This window comes from Oncorhynchus keta, chromosome 10 (genome assembly GCF_023373465.1).
Source record: "Oncorhynchus keta strain PuntledgeMale-10-30-2019 chromosome 10, Oket_V2, whole genome shotgun sequence".
NCBI lineage: Eukaryota > Metazoa > Chordata > Actinopteri > Salmoniformes > Salmonidae > Oncorhynchus > Oncorhynchus keta.
The window spans coordinates 36,597,107-36,619,370 of NC_068430.1; the positions used below are offsets into that span (position 1 = coordinate 36,597,107).

Sequence of the window (22,264 nt, forward strand, 5' to 3'; positions counted from 1 at the left end):
GCCATCCCGTCTGGTTTGCGATTAGTGGGACTATCAATTGTTTTTTAACAGGACAATGACCCAAAACACACCTCTAGGCTGTGTAAGAGCTATTTGACAAATAAGGAGAGGGATGGAGTGCTGCATCAGATGACCTGGCCTCCACAATCACAATCACCCGAACTCAACCCAATTGAGATGGTTTGGGATGAGTTGGACCGCAGAGTGAAGGAAAAGCTGCCAGCATATGTGGGAACTCCGTCAAGACTATTGGAAAACATTTCCAGGTGACTACCTCATGCCGCTGGTTGAGAGAATGCCAAGAATGTGCAAAGCTGTCATCAAGGAAAAGGGTGGCTGCTTTGAAGAATCTCAAATATAAAATATATTTTGATTTGTTTAGTACTTTTTTTTGGTTACTACATGATTCCATGTGTTATTTCATAGATTGGATGCCTTCACTATTATTCTACAATGTAGCAAATAGCAGCAATAAAGAAAAAACCCTTGAATTAGTAAGTGTGTCCAAACTTCTGACAGGTACGGCATATTGTTTAAATGCATAATGAAAAGGAAATTCCAATGCCATAAAAAGTGAACATTAAATTGCCAAAACATTGAAAATATTCCACTGTCTCTGACCAGGCCCAAATCGGGTAGACATCAAAAGACAAGTAGGAAACTACTATGAACTAAAACAATATTTCAGTTGTGTATATTACTTTTGTTTATATTTTATGACTATTATTTTTAATTCCTTAAAGTCATCCATCATCTTCTCTCTGCTCAGGCAGTAGCAGCCAGCCAGACAACTTGATCTCATGCTCCCAATACTCTACTGTCTTCAGTCATCCTATTTAGCTAGGCGAGCATGCTGCAGAGCTGTCTGGCAAACCATTTTTACTAGTTCTTCAAAGTAAATAAGGCATACTTTCACAAACTGTCTCTATCCCTCACTCTCATATTGGTGTTCTGTACACTCCTCTCTCATGCGGTCTGTGGTTATCTAACCTAACGTAACAGGCTTAAAAGTGTATCCATCTCTGTCCGAGACAGAAAAGGGCACAATTGATTATGGTCATTGTAGTTAATTACCACGTTTCTGCGCTGAACTAGGTTGAATATCTGTTTAATGAAAACTCCCTTCAGCCCAGCATCCCACTTAGTTATTGACTTGGTCTATCTAGTGATTTTTTTTGATTTCGAGAAACTAAATGCAAATAAAGTAATTGAACTGACGTTGGTCAACAACATTTTCTGTTAATCGCTCAGCACTACCGAGGGGACATCAGTGGTGCAGACACACATCCTCTCCATGCCACCTGGTAAAAATGACCTGCCAGGTAGGAACGACCTGTCAAGTGAGACGCCTGAAAGGGTCTCAAGGGTTTGGATGAGGATCTGATGGTTTGCGGTGTCCACCTTGAGGCCTTGACTGATTAGGGTCAAGAAGATCATTCTGAGAGCGATATCGAGAGAGTTGGTCAGAGACAGCAGACTGTGTTTTAGAAAGCAAAGAAAGAAGAGATACTGGTCTGTCGTTTTTGACATTAGAGGGGGTCAAGTTTCTTGAGGGGAGCAACTCTGGCCATCTTGAAGTCAGAAGGGAAGCAGCCATTTGTAAGGGAGGAGTTGAGGAAGGAAGAGAGGAATGGGAGGTCTCCAGAGATTGTCTGGAAAAGGGAAGAGGGGATGAGGTCAAGTGGGCAGGTTGTTGGGCGGCCGAACATCACTAGTCGCAGGATTTCATCTGGAGAGAGAGAGAGGAGAAAGAGGTCAAGGCGTAGGGTAGTTCTGTGTGAGTGGGATCAGTGGACTCAGTAGGCTGAGTGAATGAGGAGTGGATATCATCAACCTTTTTTCCAAAATGGTTGACAAAGTCATCTGCAGAAAGGAAGGAGGGAGGGGTAGGAGGTGGAGGATTAAGGAGGGAGGAGAAAGTAGAGAACAGTTTCACAAGAAAGCTCCAACTGTATACCAAGTGGCTCATCTTTAAAATGATTGCGTACTTTTATACCGGGAATTACTATCTGAGGGTGTTTTCAATGAATTCATTTGAGTTGTAAACTTAAAGCACACTCTGGCCTTCTCTTTAGCATCTTTACTTCTGCCACATTGACTGACATCAAATCCACATTTCATTAATATGTGTTACCACTAAAGGTACAATTGTCAGTGAAGTGTCTTTGAGCTAACATATCAGGCATGATTTGAATGATTTATCTGTGCCTTTGTGATTTTCAGTCAAGGAACTTCCATGAGTGTTATTGGTGTGTGGCTAATGACATCAAAACACAAGAGAAAGCTTTTGATACACCTGCCACTTGAAATTACTCCCCGGGTTTATAAAACACCTGATTAACTGACTGACTGTTTCCTGCCTGTCTGACAGAATCATTTACTGTCTGGCAGATTTATTGTCAAACTGCTCTTCATCCATCGCTGATGTTCATGTTTATGAATGGTTGTTACTCACAGGTCCTGCACCACTATGTACTGATGCGGGATCAGTCCGTCCACGCCATTGTGCCGGCCCTCCCACCAGTCCTCAGAGGCGCGGTGGTACAGCAGCAGCGACGCACCCTTCTTAAAGGACAGCTCCCGGGGGGTGCGTCCCACATAGTCAAACTTAGCTATGGCCTCAATCTGCTCCACCTCTGTGGAAATAAAGAACAAAGGGAGAGAAACATCAGTCACAACCTGGACCAGCTTCATTTCCAGGTGTTATAACATATCTCACACCCCGTTGAGATGTGTGGACAGAGTAGCCTGACCTGAGTTCATTAATAGGAATAAGGAGCCCCTTGCTCTAATTACTAAGACCTAAACCATGTGGCCAAACAATGAGAATATGTCTTCATGTTCTCAGACAATGGCCTCAGGCCTCGTGGTCTGTGATCAACTCCAGAGGACAGTAGTGTTGTGATTGCCTGGGGGCTCAATTTAATGGCTGAGTTTGTTCTTCAGACCTTCAAAAGACACAGACGTCTTTGAGAGACAAAGAGCGAGAAGAGGAAATATCTGAGTTGAAGAGAAATAAAACAAGATGCAGCTTTACAATATAAACAATTTTCTAACAGAGGGGATGGTTATACTGTTTCAGTGATACACTTAGATTCCAAGCATTGTTGTGAGTTGAGGATGACCTGTCATTGAGCTCCACCGAGCAAATTGGCCAGTGTTATCTAGTGTTGATTTTTCAGTGTAACATTTGTGGTGTTGATTCACTCTGGTATAAAAGAACCCCAGTGTTGAGGGTGATTGTGTCAGTTTTATTATGTGGAGAGGAAACATTTCACATCAAAACCACGCCCATCATTATCAGATTTTGCAAGCCAGCATAATGTGACTTGCAGTCCTGATGTGGCCTGTAAACCAGGGGGTTCCTAACACAGCAGGCCGTACAATATTTTATGTAGTGTCCTAAAGAGATTAATTTGAATGATACCATTCGCCTCCAGTAGGAACTCACTTGGCGAAGTCCACAGTACTGAAAATGAATGAATTCAACAACCATGTCTCTGTCACTAACACATGTCCTTAATCCAACACGAGCGACCTTGTCAAGAGATACGGACGTCTTTGCGTAATGGTTAAAAATAATTTAAGGGTTATTGCATAACCCTAAAAGTGTTAATTCCCTAACACTGACAGAGTGTAACAGCATCAGAACTAAGCAGTGTTAATTTAACACTGAAAAGTGTGGACCTGTATAGACACCTGCCCAGTGTTAAATGTAACACTGTCAGTGATTATTTAAAACTGGAGCATTTGCTGTGCAATCAACACCAGTGCCACCAATGAGGACATCACAACTCTGCTCAAGGGTAACACTGTATTCTGATCAGTGAACACTACTATCCTAACAGCTAATAGACTGGTTGACAATCCAATGACTTGGTCCTTTAATGGCATTATGGGTCCCAACACACCAAACTACTCACACACTGAGCACACACCAATAGCCAGAAGAACCAACCTTCACGCTGTTGCTAGCCTCTTGAGAGAACAGACGCACAAAGGCACAGGCTTTAGTTGTCCATAAGCAAACATCAGTCACCATTCAACACTGGACCAGAGGAGATTAGCAGACTGGTCTCTGCTACAAGACCTCTATCCCACAGGGACGGTGCCAGGGGAGGGGGTATGACGGGTGAGGGGGAGGGGGAGGTATTGCCACGCACGCACGGACGCATGCCCACACCCTGCGTCCAAGCTGATATCAATCACACAAAGAGCGTGATGACTTGGGACACACACAACCTAGATAAACACATTTTTGCTTGGGGACATGTCCCATAGAGATATGCACATGTAGTGAGTGTTCAAAATGCTAAAGGGATCTAAGCTAGTCCCCAGGCTGTCAGATTTCCCATCTAGATTTCCCTGACCGGGTGGAGGGGGTGTGTGTGCGGGGCAGGATGGCCTTGGCCACTGGTACTACAGCCACGCCTCATTGTGTCTCTATGGGCCAGACCAGACAGACAGAGCAGGAGTCAGCCGGGGTTAAGCACATGTATAAAATAAATAGTCTCCCAGCAGGAAATCTCCAAGCCAACCAGAAAGCCCAATCAGTTCCATTAGGAGCTCCATCCAGGGGTGAAATTACCTACAGAAACAAGGAGAGTGAGGGAGGAAGAGGAGGAGGAAGAGGAGAAGGAGAGAGGAGGAAAGGGGAGGAGAGAGCGAGGTAGAAGGACAGAGACAGGGTAACATTGTCTCTCTTTGTCCCCCTCGTTCCAAGAGTAGATTCAGCCCGAGGCTTTTAGACCACTTAGGTAGAGCTCTCGCTCTCTTCCTCAGAAACACAATAACACATGTACAGGTAACTGCCAAAATAAAGGAAATACTTCAGTAAATGAGGGATACAAAGTAGATTGAAAGCAGGTGCTTCCACACAGATGTGGTTCCTGAGTTAATTAAGCAATTAACATCCCATCATGCTTATTTTGGCTACCGTGGCTTTAAAAGAGGGGTCTCAAAGGGGTTTTAAAGGGTGAGTTTGTGCATCTCAGTCACCAGATCTCAACTCAATTGAACTGCCTGTGACGGTGTTTTCCAACACCATCAACAAAACGCCAAATGATGGAATTTCTCGTGGAAGAATGGTGTCACAGCCCTCCAATAGAGTTCCAGACACAAGTCGCATTAATGCTGTTTTGGTGGCTCGTGGTGGCTAAACGCTCTATTAAGACACTAAGTTTATTTTGGCAGTTACCTGTATGTCTGATCATCACAATATGACTATTTTGTTCTCCAATAAAGAACAAATACTCAGAATCAACATACAAGCTGAAGGCCACAACAGTCAAACTCGGCCCACTTTGTGGTTCTCTGATTTATATAGTATTCATGTAGTCCTTTAGTTCTAGCTTCAAGTAGAAAGTGTGGTTGTGTCTTGCTGGGCGGCCATTTCTCCAGACTCATTTTGAGGGTCGGGCTGTGGAGGGCAGTATCGCCTCAGGTCTGAGAAGAGCCAAGACAGGACCATGTGACTCTCATTCTCTCCATGCACACTAATTAAACAGAGGGAGACCACGATCCAGCGCCAAGGGCCCTGCCCTGGCTGGCTGTGCCTCTGTACTCTTCTCCCAATTCTCCACATGTAGTGTGGGGCAGTCAGCCTTTGTTCTGCTGTTTGGTTCAGAGGGCTGGGGAGGGTGTCAGCACTCATTACTGACACACCCATCACTACAGATGGGTCTCCCCGATATTGTTACCCTAGCCTGGCATACAGCAGTATGATTGGGTCTGACCATTGAGAGCCAGCAGATACAGTAGTATCTCTGGTGTTGTGACTGACTAGTGTTATGGTTTCCCTGAGTGTGTTAAGCTTTAGCCCAATTATTCTGTCAGGGCTATGAGGACTACCAGGAAAATACAAAGGCACAAAGGAGGAAGTCCCATGGGACCTGTTTACTATTGCTGAAGAAAGATAGATGAGAGGGAAAGATAGATGAGAGGGAATGAGAGAGAGAGAGAGAGAGAGAGAGAGAGAGAGAGAGCTATAAGAGGAGAGAGAGAGGGCGCTACAAGGGGAGAGAGAGAGAGGGCGCTACAAGGGGAGAGCGAGAGAGGGCGCTACAAGGGGAGAGAGAGAGAGGGCGCTACAAGGGGAGAGAGAGAGAGAGGGCGCTACAAGGGGAGAGAGAGAGAGAGGGCGCTACAAGGGGAGAGAGAGAGAGAGAGGGCGCTACAAGGGGAGAGAGAGAGGGCGCTACAAGGGGGAGGGAGGGAGAGAGGGCGCTACAAGGGGGAGAGAGAGAGAGAGAGGGCGCTACAAGGGGGAGAGAGAGAGAGGGCGCTACAAGGGGAGAGAGAGAGAGTGCGCTACAAGGGGAGAGAGAGAGAGAGAGAGGGCGCTACAAGGGAGAGAGAGAGAGAGAGAGGGCGCTACAAGGGGAGAGAGAGAGAGGGTGCTACAAGGGGAGAGAGAGAGAGGGCGCTCCAAGGGGAGAGAGAGAGAGAGGGCGCTACAAGGGGTGAGAAAGAAAGCTACAAGCGGAAGTAGAGAGAGAGAGCGAGAGAGAGAGAGAGAGAGAGAGAGAGAGAGAGAGACAGAGAGATGAGAAAGGTGGGGGTTGCCCACAATGTACACACAATCTTGTCTCCGCCTTCAAGCATGATGTGCTCCTTTGCAGCCCTAAGCTGTCACAGTCTGAGCTGTGCCTAGTTCTCTCCTTCAGTCTAAAGAACACACAGAATAAGGTCAGTCAGAGCTCAGGGCAACTCCATCTACACAGCCTTCTTACACTCCAGATCAGATTCATACTGAGCCCATTCAACCATCACACGGAATACCTCTGGCTGCGAAACAACCACATACAACTTTAAAAAACAAACTTTTACAACCTTATATCAAGGGCTCATTAGCTCAAATGTATGATTCATCTGCTGTGGTAATTGATATTACAGATCAATCTGTCCGTCTCTATGGGAGACATCTAGAGGTACATAGATAAATCACTGCCCCTGTCCTGCCTCACCTCTTTAATACTGAACAACTCATTGCATGAATGTATATATTAAGCTGAAAGTTAACCCACGGCTACAGTACATTGGCTGTTTTTGCATCGTATCGCAATTAAAATGGGAGGTCCAGTCCAGACACAGACCTACAGTGCTGCAGTACACTGCAGAGTACCTGCCTGGGGAGGCAGACAGACACCGACAGCAGGACTACCAGACACAACCAACCCTCCATCTTTAACATAGAACAGACTATGCTGTTATGTCATACTTTAGTAGTGTAAAGTATGACCACATGGCTAAACAGCAATTCAATTACAAAACCAAACACAACATAGAGAGTAGCTAGTGAAATGGGAGACAACAGAAGCTTTTGGAGTTCTGCAACAGCAAACTGCTTGATTAAGACTAGCTGTGTAGCCAGCTAGCTGCTACACATTTATCTAAGTCAATCACCCAAACACCTCCTCTAGGGTACCAGGGTCTGAAGAAGTAAAGGAACTCCCTGTTACTGACCGTCTTCACTGGTGTGTGGCTCAGTCCCATTGTCAGCCTCATCGATGGTGCCTGGCTCACTGTGGGGGCTGTCACTGTGGACAGAGAGAGAGAGAGAGAGAGAGAGAGAGAGAGAGAGAGAGAGAGAGAGAGAGAGAGAGAGAGAGGGACAGTCAATCAATGGTAAACTCAGACACACCCACGACACATGCGTAGGCTAACTAATCTAAACTAATGCCTCCTCCCGGAAAGATGAGTTACAGGTCATACTTGGATCTTTTCCAAAGTGAATTCTTATTTGAACTAGGGGGCGTTTATATCATCATATTTCTCCAGGAAGTACCAGCTACATGTTAGTTGGACCAGCTCCAGGTAAGGTATTCATTTAACTGTACATACTGGCTTGTACGCCATCCCTGTGAGTTTTGAGATGCAAAACATTCCCAAGCAGTAATATTGCAGTCTGTGATCTGGAAATATTCCGTTCTACATTTACTTTTGTATCATGAGCATTTGTATCATGAACAATGGGATAAAAGGCAAGAAAGAGAAAAGACCATTTAAACAGTTACTACATGATGTATCTTTCCAGACAGATTGGCTCTTGAAGTAAATGTATACCATTCTACATTTCCAGCCCCTAAATACAAGTAATTATCTTAGGGTATTATATCTAAGCAGTGTCTGTAAAAGCAAGTGCTGAAGAAAATACCACCCGAAAATACCATCTCTACCTACACTCTAAATTCCCCTCTTCTCACTACATTCTCGAGCAGGCTCATAATGTAGCTGTTGTATGGCTGAGATCCTACCATGTGCTCGATCCACCAGCAGCAGTATTACTGTACTGCTGCTAAACCCAGGGTCACACCAGCAGCAGTATTACTGCTTTAGCCTTAGCCATACTGTATGTCTTCAGTGTTTGTCTTAAAGGTTTTGTCCTCCCAGGTCTAGCTGCTACCCACCAGTACTCCTCTCCTCCAGTCATGCACTTCTCATAGACCGGCCCATCCAGCTCGCGGTGGCTGGGGAAGATGACCTCGTTGTGGATGATGATGGTCTTTATGACCTCATTGACATGTGCCTGGATGGCTACAGGGTCCTGTCCGTCAGGGATGGGCATCAGGGTGGGGCCGAAGCAGATGGCCAGGTTATAGGGATCCATCATGTTCTCATCACTGTACTGGGACAGACTGGATGGAAGGGAAGAGGTTTGAGTGAGTGGGGTGAACAATTAGGTCGTGTTTACATTAATAGATGAAAATCTGGCTGACGGGTGATTCCATTTTAAACGTACTTATAGTTACTTGTTTGCCAATAGAATATATACGTTTCCAAAATGCTTATACTGTGCTTAGAGTCTGGACTCTAGACAGATTTGAGATCTGCATCATCTCCTCTACTACCTGTTGGCTTGGCATCAGTCTTCAACCAGAGCTTAGTAAGTACATCCTTAAACCCCATTACCTTAACCCTCAACATCCCAGCTTAGCTAAAACATTCCTCAGTCACCCCGTTTAGTTGTCACCTAGATTCTCACACATATCCAGCTTTAACAAGCCTGCCCTTCTAACTTCACAGTTTAACAGGCCAATTTTTTTTTATTGAACCTTTATTTAACTAGGCAAGTCTGTGTCATGACGTTGGCCTGGGGGATAGGTTTATAACAGTCATAAATACCTCTCCCCCCTTTTTCCTCTCTCTACCCTACTGATGTTACATTTGAAAACCCCTTGGTTAACATAGATATTCTGGGAACATCAGAAGGTGGGGGAAATTAACTATATTCTGGTAACCCGACCAATTGAACATATGCAGTGGTACTTAAAGAAAATGATGTCAGTTCGGTTGTCATCTGAGACATTCTCATCAATGATAAGATGACATAAACTCTACAGTGGAAAGTCTACACATCAGAGTTATCGGATTCACATGGAATTGTTGTTTAATTTAAATGTTTGAATATGAAATTATTTGTGATGGGATGAAATGTGATTTTAGCTTCTAAAATGTGAGAATTGGGTTTTCTGCTCAATCAGTGGCCCGCCCCTGTGAAGAGTCATGGGTTATAAAACTTTTCAGACACATCCTTCTCGCTCCACTATATAAAGCCTTGGCGAAAATGTAACCTCCTGTTCCGAGGATGTGAGGACGACGGTCTGATGTCAGAATGGTTCAGATAATAACTACAGAACGAAGCCAACATCAGTGTGAGCTTTGGATGCGAATGGTATGAACGTTGAACTCTTATTCACTACAGAAGTGATACCTCCTTGCCGTTGAGTTAGCAACAGCAGCTGCAAACGAGGGTTAGGAAGGAACAGACAAAGTATCCCGTCTATCACACAATGACATTACTCCAACGTATCCAATTGACCACCAGATACATTCTTCAAAGGACAAAGCACTCGGTTTGGCAACACATCCTTCCATCTACCACCAACCTACTGAAGCGCAACTCAGAGTAAATATTTATTGCATTTTCCTTTTCCAAATTGGCGGTAATTTAGAATGCATAAGATACTGTATTTACGATAGCACAGCTTCTTCTTTTGTTACTCAGTCTTCCCGCTCTTTCACTCAAACCCAGCCCTTTTCTTTTGTTTAACAAGCTGTCATATCTGTTTCGCCCGCTAGGGATGTTTTCCTTTATGACGTAATTTGTAATCAAGTTATGACTAATTATGTGTATGTGCAATTCTGTGTGATTAGTTAGGTATTTAGTAAATAAATAATAAAACCCAATTTTGTGCCCCGACTCTCTAGTTAATTACATTTACATGATTAGCTCAATCAGGTAATATTAATTACGGAGAAAGGATTTTATAGAATAGCATGTCATATCACTTAATCCGGCATAGCCAAAGACACGACATCAGTTAAGAACAAATAATTATTTACAATGACGGCCTACGGGGGAACAGTGGGTTAACTGCCTTGCTCAGGGGCAGGGCGGCAGATTTTTTACCTTGTCAGCTCGGGAATTTGATCCAGCAACCTTTCAGTTACTGGCCCAATGCTCTAACCACTAGGCTACCTACCGCCCCAAATAGTAGCCAATATTAATAAGCCATCCTGGTTTGGGGGGCAGTGAGACCAGCCTTCCTTCCAGCAGCATCCTAGTTAGGTAGCAGGCCTACAGTATCTTCACCCTCATCTTTAAGAGGGGCTCATGATCCAAGCAGAGTGGTGTGGCGCTGGAGAGAAGCAGTAAAGACCGACAGCTGGCCCAGAGCCAAACTCTGTCTGAGGGGGGGGATCAAACACGGAGGTAAAAGTCAGGATGTGGAATCAAACTCTTTGTTCTGCAGGGGAACCAAGCAAAAAGGAGTATAAAATAACAGCCTAATAAAACAGGGCAGGTATATTACTGGGTTGAGGGATGACTTTCCAAGCGGGCCCGTAAACATGTTCTAAAGCTCTGCCGACAGACGCGGTGGTAAATAGGCCGTGAACAGTAGGGCTGTTCAATCTTTGGAAAGTAATGCCATTTCCTCTGGCTGCTGCAGCAGAGGTTCACAAGGCTTGCTGATGTAGTGCAATACAGTGATTTTCTTCTTTTCCCCAAGACTCTCAAATGTGTATAAACGTTATAATTTCATACTTTTACCCCATCCGGTTAAACTGTATGCCCTTAGTGTATAGGTAGTCTGGTCCCGGGACTCTATTAAAAAACAGAGGACTGTCAAAACGTGACTTATGTCAATACGGCCGACTTACTGATTGAGGAATGCGAACAGGTATCTCATGACAATGATAACGGCGCGAGGAAGAGTCACAATAATCTGCTGGACGTGATGCGCTCTCTCAGCTCCAGACTCCAGCTCTGAAACAGAGGAGGATCAGAGAGTGTCATGACATGGGAGGAAAATAAAAACACTCCATATTAATACAGGGCAACGTTATGCTCCACTACACCGCCATGATCTACTGAATACACAGAATGAGTCGACCTTATCAAGGGCCTGGCAGTCATACTGTGGGTACAGGAATGACAACACGAACAGTCCAATCATTAATAGATATCCCCACCTCGTTTAAACCAGAGGATATGGTGATTTGAGTGACTGGGCTATCTGGGGCAGGGGGAAATACGGCAAGGCTGTGCTCAGTTAGTAGACTGTCGTGGCCCCCTCGCTCCTCTCCTCCTATTGGGTTTCTATTAAATCACAGGCAGGCAGACAGCCGTGGTGTTGTGATTGTTTCCATGTGCTGCGCTGCGTGCCTCTCGTCCCTAACTTACCCCTCCCATAAAGCAGTGTGATTAGGGTGTTGTGGTGGGGATTGATGATGTATCTTTGGAGCCGGATGTTGGCTTCTCTCTCTTCTATTCTGACTCAATCTCTACTCAGTGTCGGACAGGGAATAATCCAAAAAGGCATGTACTGTAACCAAAGCCCCAATGGTGCTATTTCACCAACCAGATGGGTAGGGTTTCAGTTACCCTGAACACATTTACTACATTGACCAAGAGTATAAGGTTGGGCTTTAGAGTCTACTCACTGATAGTAGACATGAGGTCCAGGAAGCGTTCCTTGGGGAACAGAGGGTTTTCCAGGCCCCTGAAGTACAGCTTGAGGACCCCTGCCACTGAGTTGATGTCATGTTCATTCTGGTCATCAATCAATGGGTCTTCACCTAGCCAAACAATAGCAGAGTAGAGTTAATAGTTCTGACCACAGCAACAGAACTGAATCAGTGAAACAATGAAGACTTCATTACCGTACATCTGAATAAAAAATGATTGCTTGCTACACGTAGATCTTATATTATAGAAAATAACAGGTATCTACTGTATGGCTGACATTCAATGGGTTTGTCATGTTATTGATCCTGAGCTGTAGGAGAGAAACAGAAGTCTCATCTATTACCAATTACCCCCAATCTCACTGGGGACCTACCTCTCTCAAATGAGTTTTTAATATCATTGACCTCCACCTGGGATCCAGGCACGCGGAATATGCCCTGCTGCTGGAGCCCTGCAACAACACATAGAAACATAATACTGAGTCTGAACCCACCATTATCCCCACACCCAAACGGCCGCAATATGAAAGACCAATGGAAAACACACAACAGAGAGCAGGAAATGTAATTTAGTCGTGACGGGACGTGTTTTTTTTCTTCTTCCAGGAGAGGGCCCCTCGGTCGGTCTGCCGCATATGGTTTCTGTTAGAGAACCCCTAATCAGTTTGTGGGGGTTTCATTAGGTCTAGGGGGGTAGGGAAGGGAGGGGGAGGGGTGGGGGTTACAGGCCTGGAGGCTACACCACTTTGGCTGTAGTCAGATGTGGAGGTGGACAGAAGGATGAAGATATGAGGAGGGAGGAAGGGAAGATTGGACTGATTTAGTAAACAAAGACCAAGGGTCCTGTCAGAAGTCCCTATGCGTGATGTGCTGCCACGCTAACTGTCACGTTTTCCAAGCTGAGAGCACATGGGGCTGAGGTTTTAAATCATAGCAGGTTTGTCTCAACACCTGGAGATGTTTTAGTAAATGGATTACCTCTACCCAGAGGTTCTGTCATCTGTTATGAGATATGAAGAGTTCACAGTGGAGTTCACAGCTTTCTACTGGTGTTTTGAATACTGCTAAATGGTAGAAGCCATCAGTAAGGTGTGATTCTACTAGACTTACCATACAAATTGATGTGTCGAATACAGCTCTCCACCACAAGTGGAATAGGTTGACCGGAGTCCTGAAAGATAAATCATGGCAATAGTAAGAGCAAAGCATGGATGACTCACACTTATACAGTGACTAGAAAACCACCCATTCTATACTGGCCATATTGATAGATTCTGTTGCTTATGTGAAGCAGCACAGCATAATAAAAACATTTCAGCGTACTGTACATAACAACCAATTAGGCCTTACTTCACATTATACTAAAAGAAGAGAAGCCTGCCCTGCACCCTGCCATAAAGAAACAAATGCCTCTTCCCGATGCTTCATAAACAGCAGTGTCCACCAGCATTCATATGAGCAGGATTAAAATGACAGATAGAAATCATTACTATTCACAGCCCCCTGTTACAGCAAGCAAGCAGTCATGAAACAAGAGGAGCAGCAGTGACATGCTATTGGAGCTCATTAGTACGACTGCGTGTGGAGGAAAGCAGGAATAGGCATGTAGAGCTGTTTGTGGTAATCGTTTTCAGTCAGCCCACTCTACAGCACCGTGCCACGCGCCCTACCTCCCATCCTACCAACCCCCACTGATAGTACCTGGTTGCGGGTACGGGCATTCCGTCTTCCCCTGGGACAGAAAGCAGCACAGCAAGGAGGTGCAGAGGGAGGGAGGCAGAGAGGCAACACAGTTAGAGAAGCACAGATGACAGATAGAGCCCCATTCGGAGGCCTGGAGGATAAGCACAGGTCAGGGGCCACTGGGAGGGCTTGAGTTGCAGTGAGATGTGGGTGCATCAAGGGAAGCACAGGGACCTCTGTGTAGCCATTATGGGGACTATGATACGCAGTATCCTCACGTCTGAAGATAAGCAGAGGAGAAACTGTGCTACTGCTCCATCTGAAAGAATAGGGAGACACTAACCCACTGCCACCCTGCCTGTGTGCATCGTCAGAGCCAAGGGAACAGAGAAAGTGGAGGTGAGGTTAAGGACAGTGGTTACAGGATGAGGGAGAGCAGTGAGCAGGAGGAGCGAGAGAGAGGGAGAGAGAAGGAGAGCGGGCCTCCTCCTTTAGCCCCACAGGGTCGCTCATTCACACAACCCATTGTGTGCGTGTGTGTTGGGGGGGGGGGTACCTTGATGAATGTCTCCATATTGCCGTTAAACAGCTTATGGTTATAGACTGAGCGCGGCCTAGGCTTCCGCATTTTCTGTGGTTTAGGGGGGAGAGTGGGGGGCCTGAGGAGATGGCGGGTGAGGAGGGGAACAAAAACACCATATGCTGTGAAACGAACACGCAAGGCTGAAATGCAGGTATGAAAACATCATCTCTCAATAGACCTGACATCCACCTTCCAAAATGTCCCCCTGCACTCTGTTTATCAAGAGGAAATGTGTGTAGGCAGGAGGAAGTGATCCACATCTAAATGTTGAAAATTCAACCAAAACGAGACGTTTTATTACTGATGTGTGTTATTTAAACCTGATGGCTCTGCCCTGTAATTAACCCCTAAGCAGTGCTAGTCTGCGTTAGGCCTTGCTGCTGGGAGGTCCCTGAGTGGCTCTATGGCCGGAGGCTTCGGGCCCCTTATAAAACCCACTATGACTGACGTATTAAACTTGACTCCTAATGTATAGCATAATGTAAACATTATTAACCAGAACTAATAAAATCAAGCACACCTGCTGATAGTTCAGGTTATCCCTCACAAATAAATGACAGTGTGGTTAGCAGACCAGTGGTACTTCAGCAAGTCCCGTCACGGCCAGGGCAAACCAAAGTAGCACTCCAAACACTTATTTAAGCCTTATCGAAACTTAGAATAACATTACAAAGATGTTAAAATACACCTTGGGATTTCTTTCATTAATATCTCTCTCTCACACACACACCGAGTTGGTAATTTGCCCTCAGAGGGAGGTAGAGCTGACAACGTTCAGGTTTCCTATTCAGGGCCTGCCCCCCAACCCCACCCACACACACACTAACAGCTACCCAGCATTCCTGATCCATCTGCACTGCGGCCCTGAAGCCCTTCCCAGGGATGGACAGATCAGTGACACACAGCACTCTCCTCTCTGCCATCCAGCCGGAACTCTAAACACAGCCTCAACCATTCTGCTCATTGTGGCTCATCGTTGCAACACATGATGCTTAGATTTGTATCAACTCCTGGCAATAAGGTTAATTAAGCATTAAACAATGGACGTCTGTGAACAAGATGCTCCGAGAACTCCATACTGTATGATCTGCAGTAGTTTTCTTCTTTATTTTCTATTAAGACACCCACTGAAATCAAATAACCGTATAATATATATTATATTCTATGCACCACGAGAGTAGTTTGGTCAAAGGCAGGGTATTTGAAATGGTTTAGTTAGACACCTTACCTCGTAGTCCCACATTCAGCCCTTTCTCCTGCAAACACAGAACAAGAAAGACATGTCATTAAGAATATGCACAGTGCGCAGGCTAACTCCAGCTCCTCTACCAGGGCTCAGTGAAGGATTTCATGGGACTAGTCAGAGCTATTGAGAGAGAGCTGAATGGTCTAGGGACAACAGCATCCTTGAGACAAATGCATTGAGCTGTCACCATAGAAACCTCATAGGAGACCCTGTAGGGTGCAGGCCAGCTCCCTCAAGGAAGAAAAGGGGCTCTGGGGACTGGGGGTGCATCTCTAACTGGTGACACTGAGCGATGTCTGCACCGGCTCACTGAGCCCTTTGTCCCGAAGCCCTGCGCACGTCTCAACACACACACAGTAGCACATGGGCACGCAAAAACATCAAACCCAACCCAAACACACACACTTTCACAAATAAATGTTCTCCCTCTGTCTTTCTCTCACACACACACGCACGCACGCACACACACAGACGCACACACAACCAACACACCTTGCTAGTCGAGCCTCAGGTAAAGACAAGACATTGAGTATAGGTTAGGCAATGAAGAAGTCAGTCAGTCCTTATTACTGTTATTCGTATGTGTCAGAAAGGTCCTCCCACTAACCATAGCTTTAACAGCCAATAGTTAATAAATAGAGTTTATTAGCTGGCGTGGAGAAAGGCCCTTTTTGTCTTTTAAATATAATCCATTGAGCATTGACTGAATGTGCCTCATTGTGTACAACAAGCTCGAACAGCACACTATTCTAGCATTCTGTTGTTCCCTTTCTATCAGTTTTAGAATGAGAGACGAGAGTGATGACTGACCCATTTCTCTATGCATAATGTTGGCAGTAGATGAGACTAGCAGTGTGGTCTCTGGAGTGTTCATGTGGAGAAACAACAGTGCATTTCCTGCCAGTCATTCCAGTGAGTGATAGTCTAGCCTCGCTCAGCTCAATGAACCCAGAAATTACACCCCTTTTCTCCAGCATGGGCAAAGCGCAGGCTGGCTATACAAATTCAGTTTTAATTTCATATCCAAACATAAGGATTTAAGTGTCTCGTTGCAACTGCAAGAACACAGTAGCGTTTGACCCTTTGCTAAGCTCCGCCCCCTTTGGTTACTGTTGCAACCTTGGACACATTTTTCGAAAGCCCAATTCCCCATTAAACCACTGGTGAAATCCCCTCACAATGATCTCAAACTGTGTTTTTAATACACAATGAAATTAAACACAGACTGCCCCTTGTTAATCAGGATACTATTGGATATGTTGTGGTGGACTATCATTACAATTGCTTCACGGGAACCTGGTAAAATTATGTTTGTGTAATTACCTGTCAGCATACAGTCAAAGCTATAATCACTTTTGGAGCTAACTAGTGCCTTCAAATCGTATCCTGATGTTGACAGCAAATAGCAATGTTAGGAACATACATTTGACAAAACAAGTTATATTAAGTGGCTAGTGAGACAGAGAGCTAGCTAACCAGCAAACAATGAAACTTAACAAAAGTATAATTCTGGATTCAAAAAATACTTAATTAACAGGTTCTGCATTTCAGGAATTAGAGTAGCAAGTACTCCTGGTGCACTATTCAATTATTTAGCCATTAATTTTTTTATTTTTTTTTAAAGAAAACTCAAAATCTTTGCCCTAGCCCTCACTGGCTTTCATGGGATTTAAACGTGAGCATGTCCAAGGTGTCATCTTGACAACAGCTGCTATTAATTCGATTGCGATAAATTGCCCCAAATTATGGGGCGGGGCTTATTAAAGGGTCAATTGGTGACTGAAGTACGTTTGCTAAATGAGCCAAATGCTTTATGCAAAAACTCAAGGTTTCAGTATTCTAAACCAACAAATCAACCTACAGCTACATAACCTGACAATAGGCAATTAATCATCACAATGGTGTGTTTTTTATAGCTGTCTGTGAATTCTACCTGCGTTAACTGTAGATATTCATGGAGATCTGTGATTTCCAGCTAGAACCCAGGAGGGTATGCAGCTGTCCGAGCCATGTTGAGTAGTTTCAATGTAGACATAGTGTTCTAGTAATCTATACAGCTAGGTCTGATGTGTGCGCCATGTGGTATTCTCCATGGTCACTAATAACGCGCGCGCACACACTTAATGAGCAGTCCTGATTGAACATACACATGAGCAGGGCTGAATGATCACCTCAATAATGAAACATGTTCGGTACCTGCAGACGCCGTATGTCACGCCCATACACACATACACACAGCAGCAGCACTGGACCAATACGATGGAGCAGACAGACACGTTCGCTCTGTTTCTAGCTCCTAGCCACAATCACACAAACAAACCAGCTGTGGGCTGTGTTGACATGAAAACATGCTCAAGCTATCAGTTCATAGAGATCTGAAGATGACAGAGGAACATTCGGGAGGCCTAAACGAAAGAGAAAAATTCATGTTGAACAAGAGTGTGCACGTATGTGTGTATGAGTTGAAATAGGGGGAGTGTGTGCGTGTATGTGCAAGTGTAAGTGCAGTGTTTCCCCGATATAAGTGCAGTGTTTCCCCACCACTGCAAAAAATATGGTGTTATTGTTTATGTATTTCTGCCGAAACACCCTTTTAAATGGATTGTCGTTTACTTAAATGACTGGAAGTCTATGGGAACAGCTAGCATGTCATTGCGCTAATAATAGTAGCAATGCACCCACCCTTGCCACCACTGCTGAAAAAAAAAATCATAGGGGAAACACTGAGTGTGAGTGAGTGAGTGAGTGAGTGAGTGAGTGAGTGAGTGAGTGAGTGAGCACGGCTTTGCACACACACGGCCCCAGCTGGTTGCTCCTGCTGTCCCTCTCTATTAGGTGAACCCCTGGTACAGCAGCAGCTGTGGAGATAGGCCTGTGTGGCTGGGAGCTGGGACAGCCTGATTGATTGGGCGTAAACTGCTCACGGCTGAGGTGACAAGGGTCCCCCTGGGAGGGGCCTCTGTGAGAGGGGGTCTCTATTATCCAGACTCCTCCTGGACCCTCCTAGAGGCCACAGCACAACATACAGAGAGGAGAGGTGATTGTGATGTTATAATGTTTCGTTATGATACCTATGATGTACTTACAGTCCTCGCCTTTGAATATGAACTGAACTCCTCTTCCCTGTTTTACTGCCCATTGAGGGGACACAAGTCCCTATGGTGTCCTCGCTCTTCAGCCTGGTTCAGCTCTCCTCATTAGATAAGCGCACCACAACACTACTTGCCCTGAAGGCAGCCATTTTACAGGCCCATCACCTTTCCCAGGGAACCCTGGCTCATAATAAGCTAGGGGTTGACAGACTGGGCCTGGCACCTGTCATTAACGCCACTGTGACCAGAAGAAATAGGAACATTAAGAGAAGGGATGTCGAACTAACATTGACGTCTATAGACATGACGTCATTGGTGGAGAGACTTAGGGCCCTTACCTTCTCCCAATGTCTGCTTCAGGAGGTCATGCTTGGCCTGCAGTTTAATGATGAGATTGCTGCCGTTCAGGAACTCCTTGAACTTCTGCAAACCCAGACAGACCAGATGAAAGTGTCAGTGAGTGAACAGTGTTAATGGGATGTGACTGGAACAGGCAGAGCCGGCCGCTATCCACCACAAAGGCCAGAGAAGACATTCAGTCTCACTCTGAATGGCACAAATTCAATCTGTTCCAAGGATAATCTAATCTCCATGTGATTTCCAAAGCATGCGTGTTTTGTGGAATAGTGTGATGGCTGATGGCTTTGATGTGCACTAAACTGACACTAAAGGTCTTTTTAGTCAGGGAAAAAGACTATGGTAGTACAGCTAGGTTTGTCACTTTAGTGTGAAACCGATAGAACAGGCAGTTGCCCTGAGACATGGATGCATATCTTAGGGCAGAGGCAGGTATGACAGCTATCCATAACAGGCAGGTATGACAGCTATCCATAACAGGCAGGTATGACAGCTATCCATAACAGGCAGGTATGACAGCTATCCATAACAGGCAGGTATGACAGCTATCCATAACAGGCAGGTATGACAGCTATCCATAACAGGCAGGTATGACAGCTATCCATAACAGGCAGGTATGACAGCTATCCATAACAGGCAGGTATGACAGCTATGTATAACAGGCAGGTATGACAGCTATGTATAACAGGCAGGTATGACAGCTATGTATAACAGGCAGGTATGACAGCTATCCATAACAGGCAGGTATGACAGCTATCCATAACAGGCAGGTATGACAGCTATCCATAACAGGCAGGTATGACAGCTATCCATAACAGGCAGGTATGACAGCTATCCATAACAGGCAGGTATGACAGCTATCCATAACAGGCAGGTATGACAGCTATGTATAACAGGCAGGTATGACAGCTATGTATAACAGGCAGGTATGACAGCTATGTATAACAGGCAGGTATGACAGCTATCCATAACAGGCAGGTATGACAGCTATGTATAACAGGCAGGTATGACAGCTATGTATAACAGGCAGGTATGACAGCTATGTATAGCAGGGCAGGTATGACAGCTATGTATAACAGGCAGGTATGACAGCTATGTATAACAGGCAGGTATGACAGCTATGTATAACAGGCAGGTATGACAGCTATCCATAACAGGCAGGTATGACAGCTATCCATAACAGGCAGGTATGACAGCTATGTATAACAGGCAGGTATGACAGCTATGTATAACAGGCAGGTATGACAGCTATCCATAACAGGCAGGTATGACAGCTATCCATAACAGGCAGGTATGACAGCTATGTATAACAGGCAGGTATGACAGCTATGTATAACAGGCAGGTATGACAGCTATGTATAACAGGCAGGTATGACAGCTATGTATAACAGGCAGGTATGACAGCTATGTATAACAGGCAGGTATGACAGCTATGTATAACAGGCAGGTATGACAGCTATGTATAACAGGCAGGTATGACAGCTATCCATAACAGGCAGGTATGACAGCTATGTATAACAGGCAGGTATGACAGCTATCCATAACAGGCAGGTATGACAGCTGTCCATAACAGGCAGGTATGACAGCTATGTATAACAGGCAGGTATGACAGATATGTATAACAGGCAGGTATGACAGCTATGTATAACAGGCAGGTATGACAGCTATCCATAACAGGCAGGTAGGAATCTATGTATAACAGGCAGGTATGACAGCTATGTATAACAAGCAGGTATGACAGCTATCCATAACAGACAGGTATGACAGCTATGTATAACAGGCAGGTATGACAGCTATGTATAACAGGCAGGTATGACAGCTATGTATAACAGGCAGGTATGACAGCTATGTATAACAGGCAGGTATGACAGCTATCCATAACAGGCAGGTATGACAGCTATCCATAACAGACAGGTATGACAGCTATGTATAACAGGCAGGTATGACAGCTATGTATAACAGGCAGGTATGACAGCTATGTATAACAGGCAGGTATGACAGCTATGTATAACAGACAGGTATGACAGCTATGTATAACAGGCAGGTATGACAGCTATGTATAACAGGCAGGTATGACAGCTATGTATAACAGGCAGGTATGACAGCTATGTATAACAGACAGGTATGACAGCTATGTATAACAGGCAGGTATGACAGCTATGTATAACAGGCAGGTATGACAGATATGTATAACACGCAGGTATGACAGCTATGTATAACAGGCAGGTATGACAGCTATGTATAACAGGCAGGTATGACAGCTATGTATAACAGGCAGGTATGACAGCTATGTATAACAGGCAGGTATGACAGCTATGTATAACAGGCTGGTATGACAGCTATCCATAACAGGCAGGTATGACAGCTATGTATAACAGGCAGGTATGACAGCTATGTATAACAGGCAGGTATGACAGCTATGTATAACAGGCAGGTATGACAGCTATGTATAACAGGCAGGTATGACAGCTATGTATAACAGGCAGGTATGACAGCTATGTATAACAGGGCAGGTATGACAGCTATCCATAACAGGCAGGTATGACAGCTATCCATAACAGGCAGGTATGACAGCTATCCATAACAGGCAGGTATGACAGCTATGTATAACAGGCAGGTATGACAGCTATGTATAGCAGGGCAGGTATGACAGCTATCCATAACAGGCAGGTATGACAGCTATGTATAACAGGCAGGTATGACAGCTATGTATAACAGGCAGGTATGACAGCTATGTATAACAGGCAGGTATGACAGCTATGTATAACAGGCAGGTATGACAGCTATGTATAACAGACAGGTATGACAGCTATGTATAACAGGCAGGTATGACAGCTATGTATAGCAGGGCAGGTATGACAGCTATCCATAACAGGCAGGTATGACAGCTATGTATAACAGGCAGGTATGACAGCTATGTATAACAGGCAGGTATGACAGCTATGTATAACAGGCAGGTATGACAGGTATGACAGGCAGGTATGACAGCTATAACAGGCAGGTATGACAGCTATGTATAGCAGGGCAGGTATGACAGCTATGTATAACAGGCAGGTATGACAGCTATGTATAGCAGGGCAGGTATGACAGCTATGTATAACAGGCAGGTATGACAGCTATGTATGAGCAGGGCAGGTATGACAGCTATCCATAACAGGCAGGTATGACAGCTATGTATAACAGGCAGGTATGACAGCTATGTATAGCAGGGCAGGTATGACAGCTATGTATAACAGGCAGGTATGACAGCTATGTATAGCAGGGCAGGTATGACAGCTATGTATAACAGGCAGGTATGACAGCTATGTATAGCAGGGCAGGTATGACAGCTAT

At 45.0% G+C, this 22,264-nt stretch overlaps 1 protein-coding gene across 3 annotated transcripts in view; it reads right to left on the reverse strand.

Annotated features, from left to right (window-relative positions):
- The window catches only part of LOC118388620 (SLIT-ROBO Rho GTPase-activating protein 3), a 124,302-nt gene that overhangs the window by 12,274 nt on the left and 89,764 nt on the right, over window positions 1–22,264 (reverse strand). For 2 of the 3 annotated variants that reach the window (XM_035777862.1, XM_052526949.1), the window contains exons 10-19: window positions 18,913–18,997; window positions 15,465–15,492; window positions 14,210–14,312; window positions 13,081–13,141; window positions 12,345–12,422; window positions 11,947–12,081; window positions 11,164–11,269; window positions 8,409–8,636; window positions 7,465–7,538; window positions 2,456–2,636 (exon numbers count right to left, since the gene is read on the reverse strand). In XM_035777862.1, the coding sequence (XP_035633755.1) occupies window positions 2,456–2,636; window positions 7,465–7,538; window positions 8,409–8,636; window positions 11,164–11,269; window positions 11,947–12,081; window positions 12,345–12,422; window positions 13,081–13,141; window positions 14,210–14,312; window positions 15,465–15,492; window positions 18,913–18,997 (1,079 nt within the window). Of the gene's footprint in view, window positions 1–2,455; window positions 2,637–7,464; window positions 7,539–8,408; window positions 8,637–11,163; window positions 11,270–11,946; window positions 12,082–12,344; window positions 12,423–13,080; window positions 13,142–13,671; window positions 13,703–14,209; window positions 14,313–15,464; window positions 15,493–18,912; window positions 18,998–22,264 lie in introns of all 3 variants that reach the window. The other variant, XM_035777863.1, reaches the window with a different exon arrangement.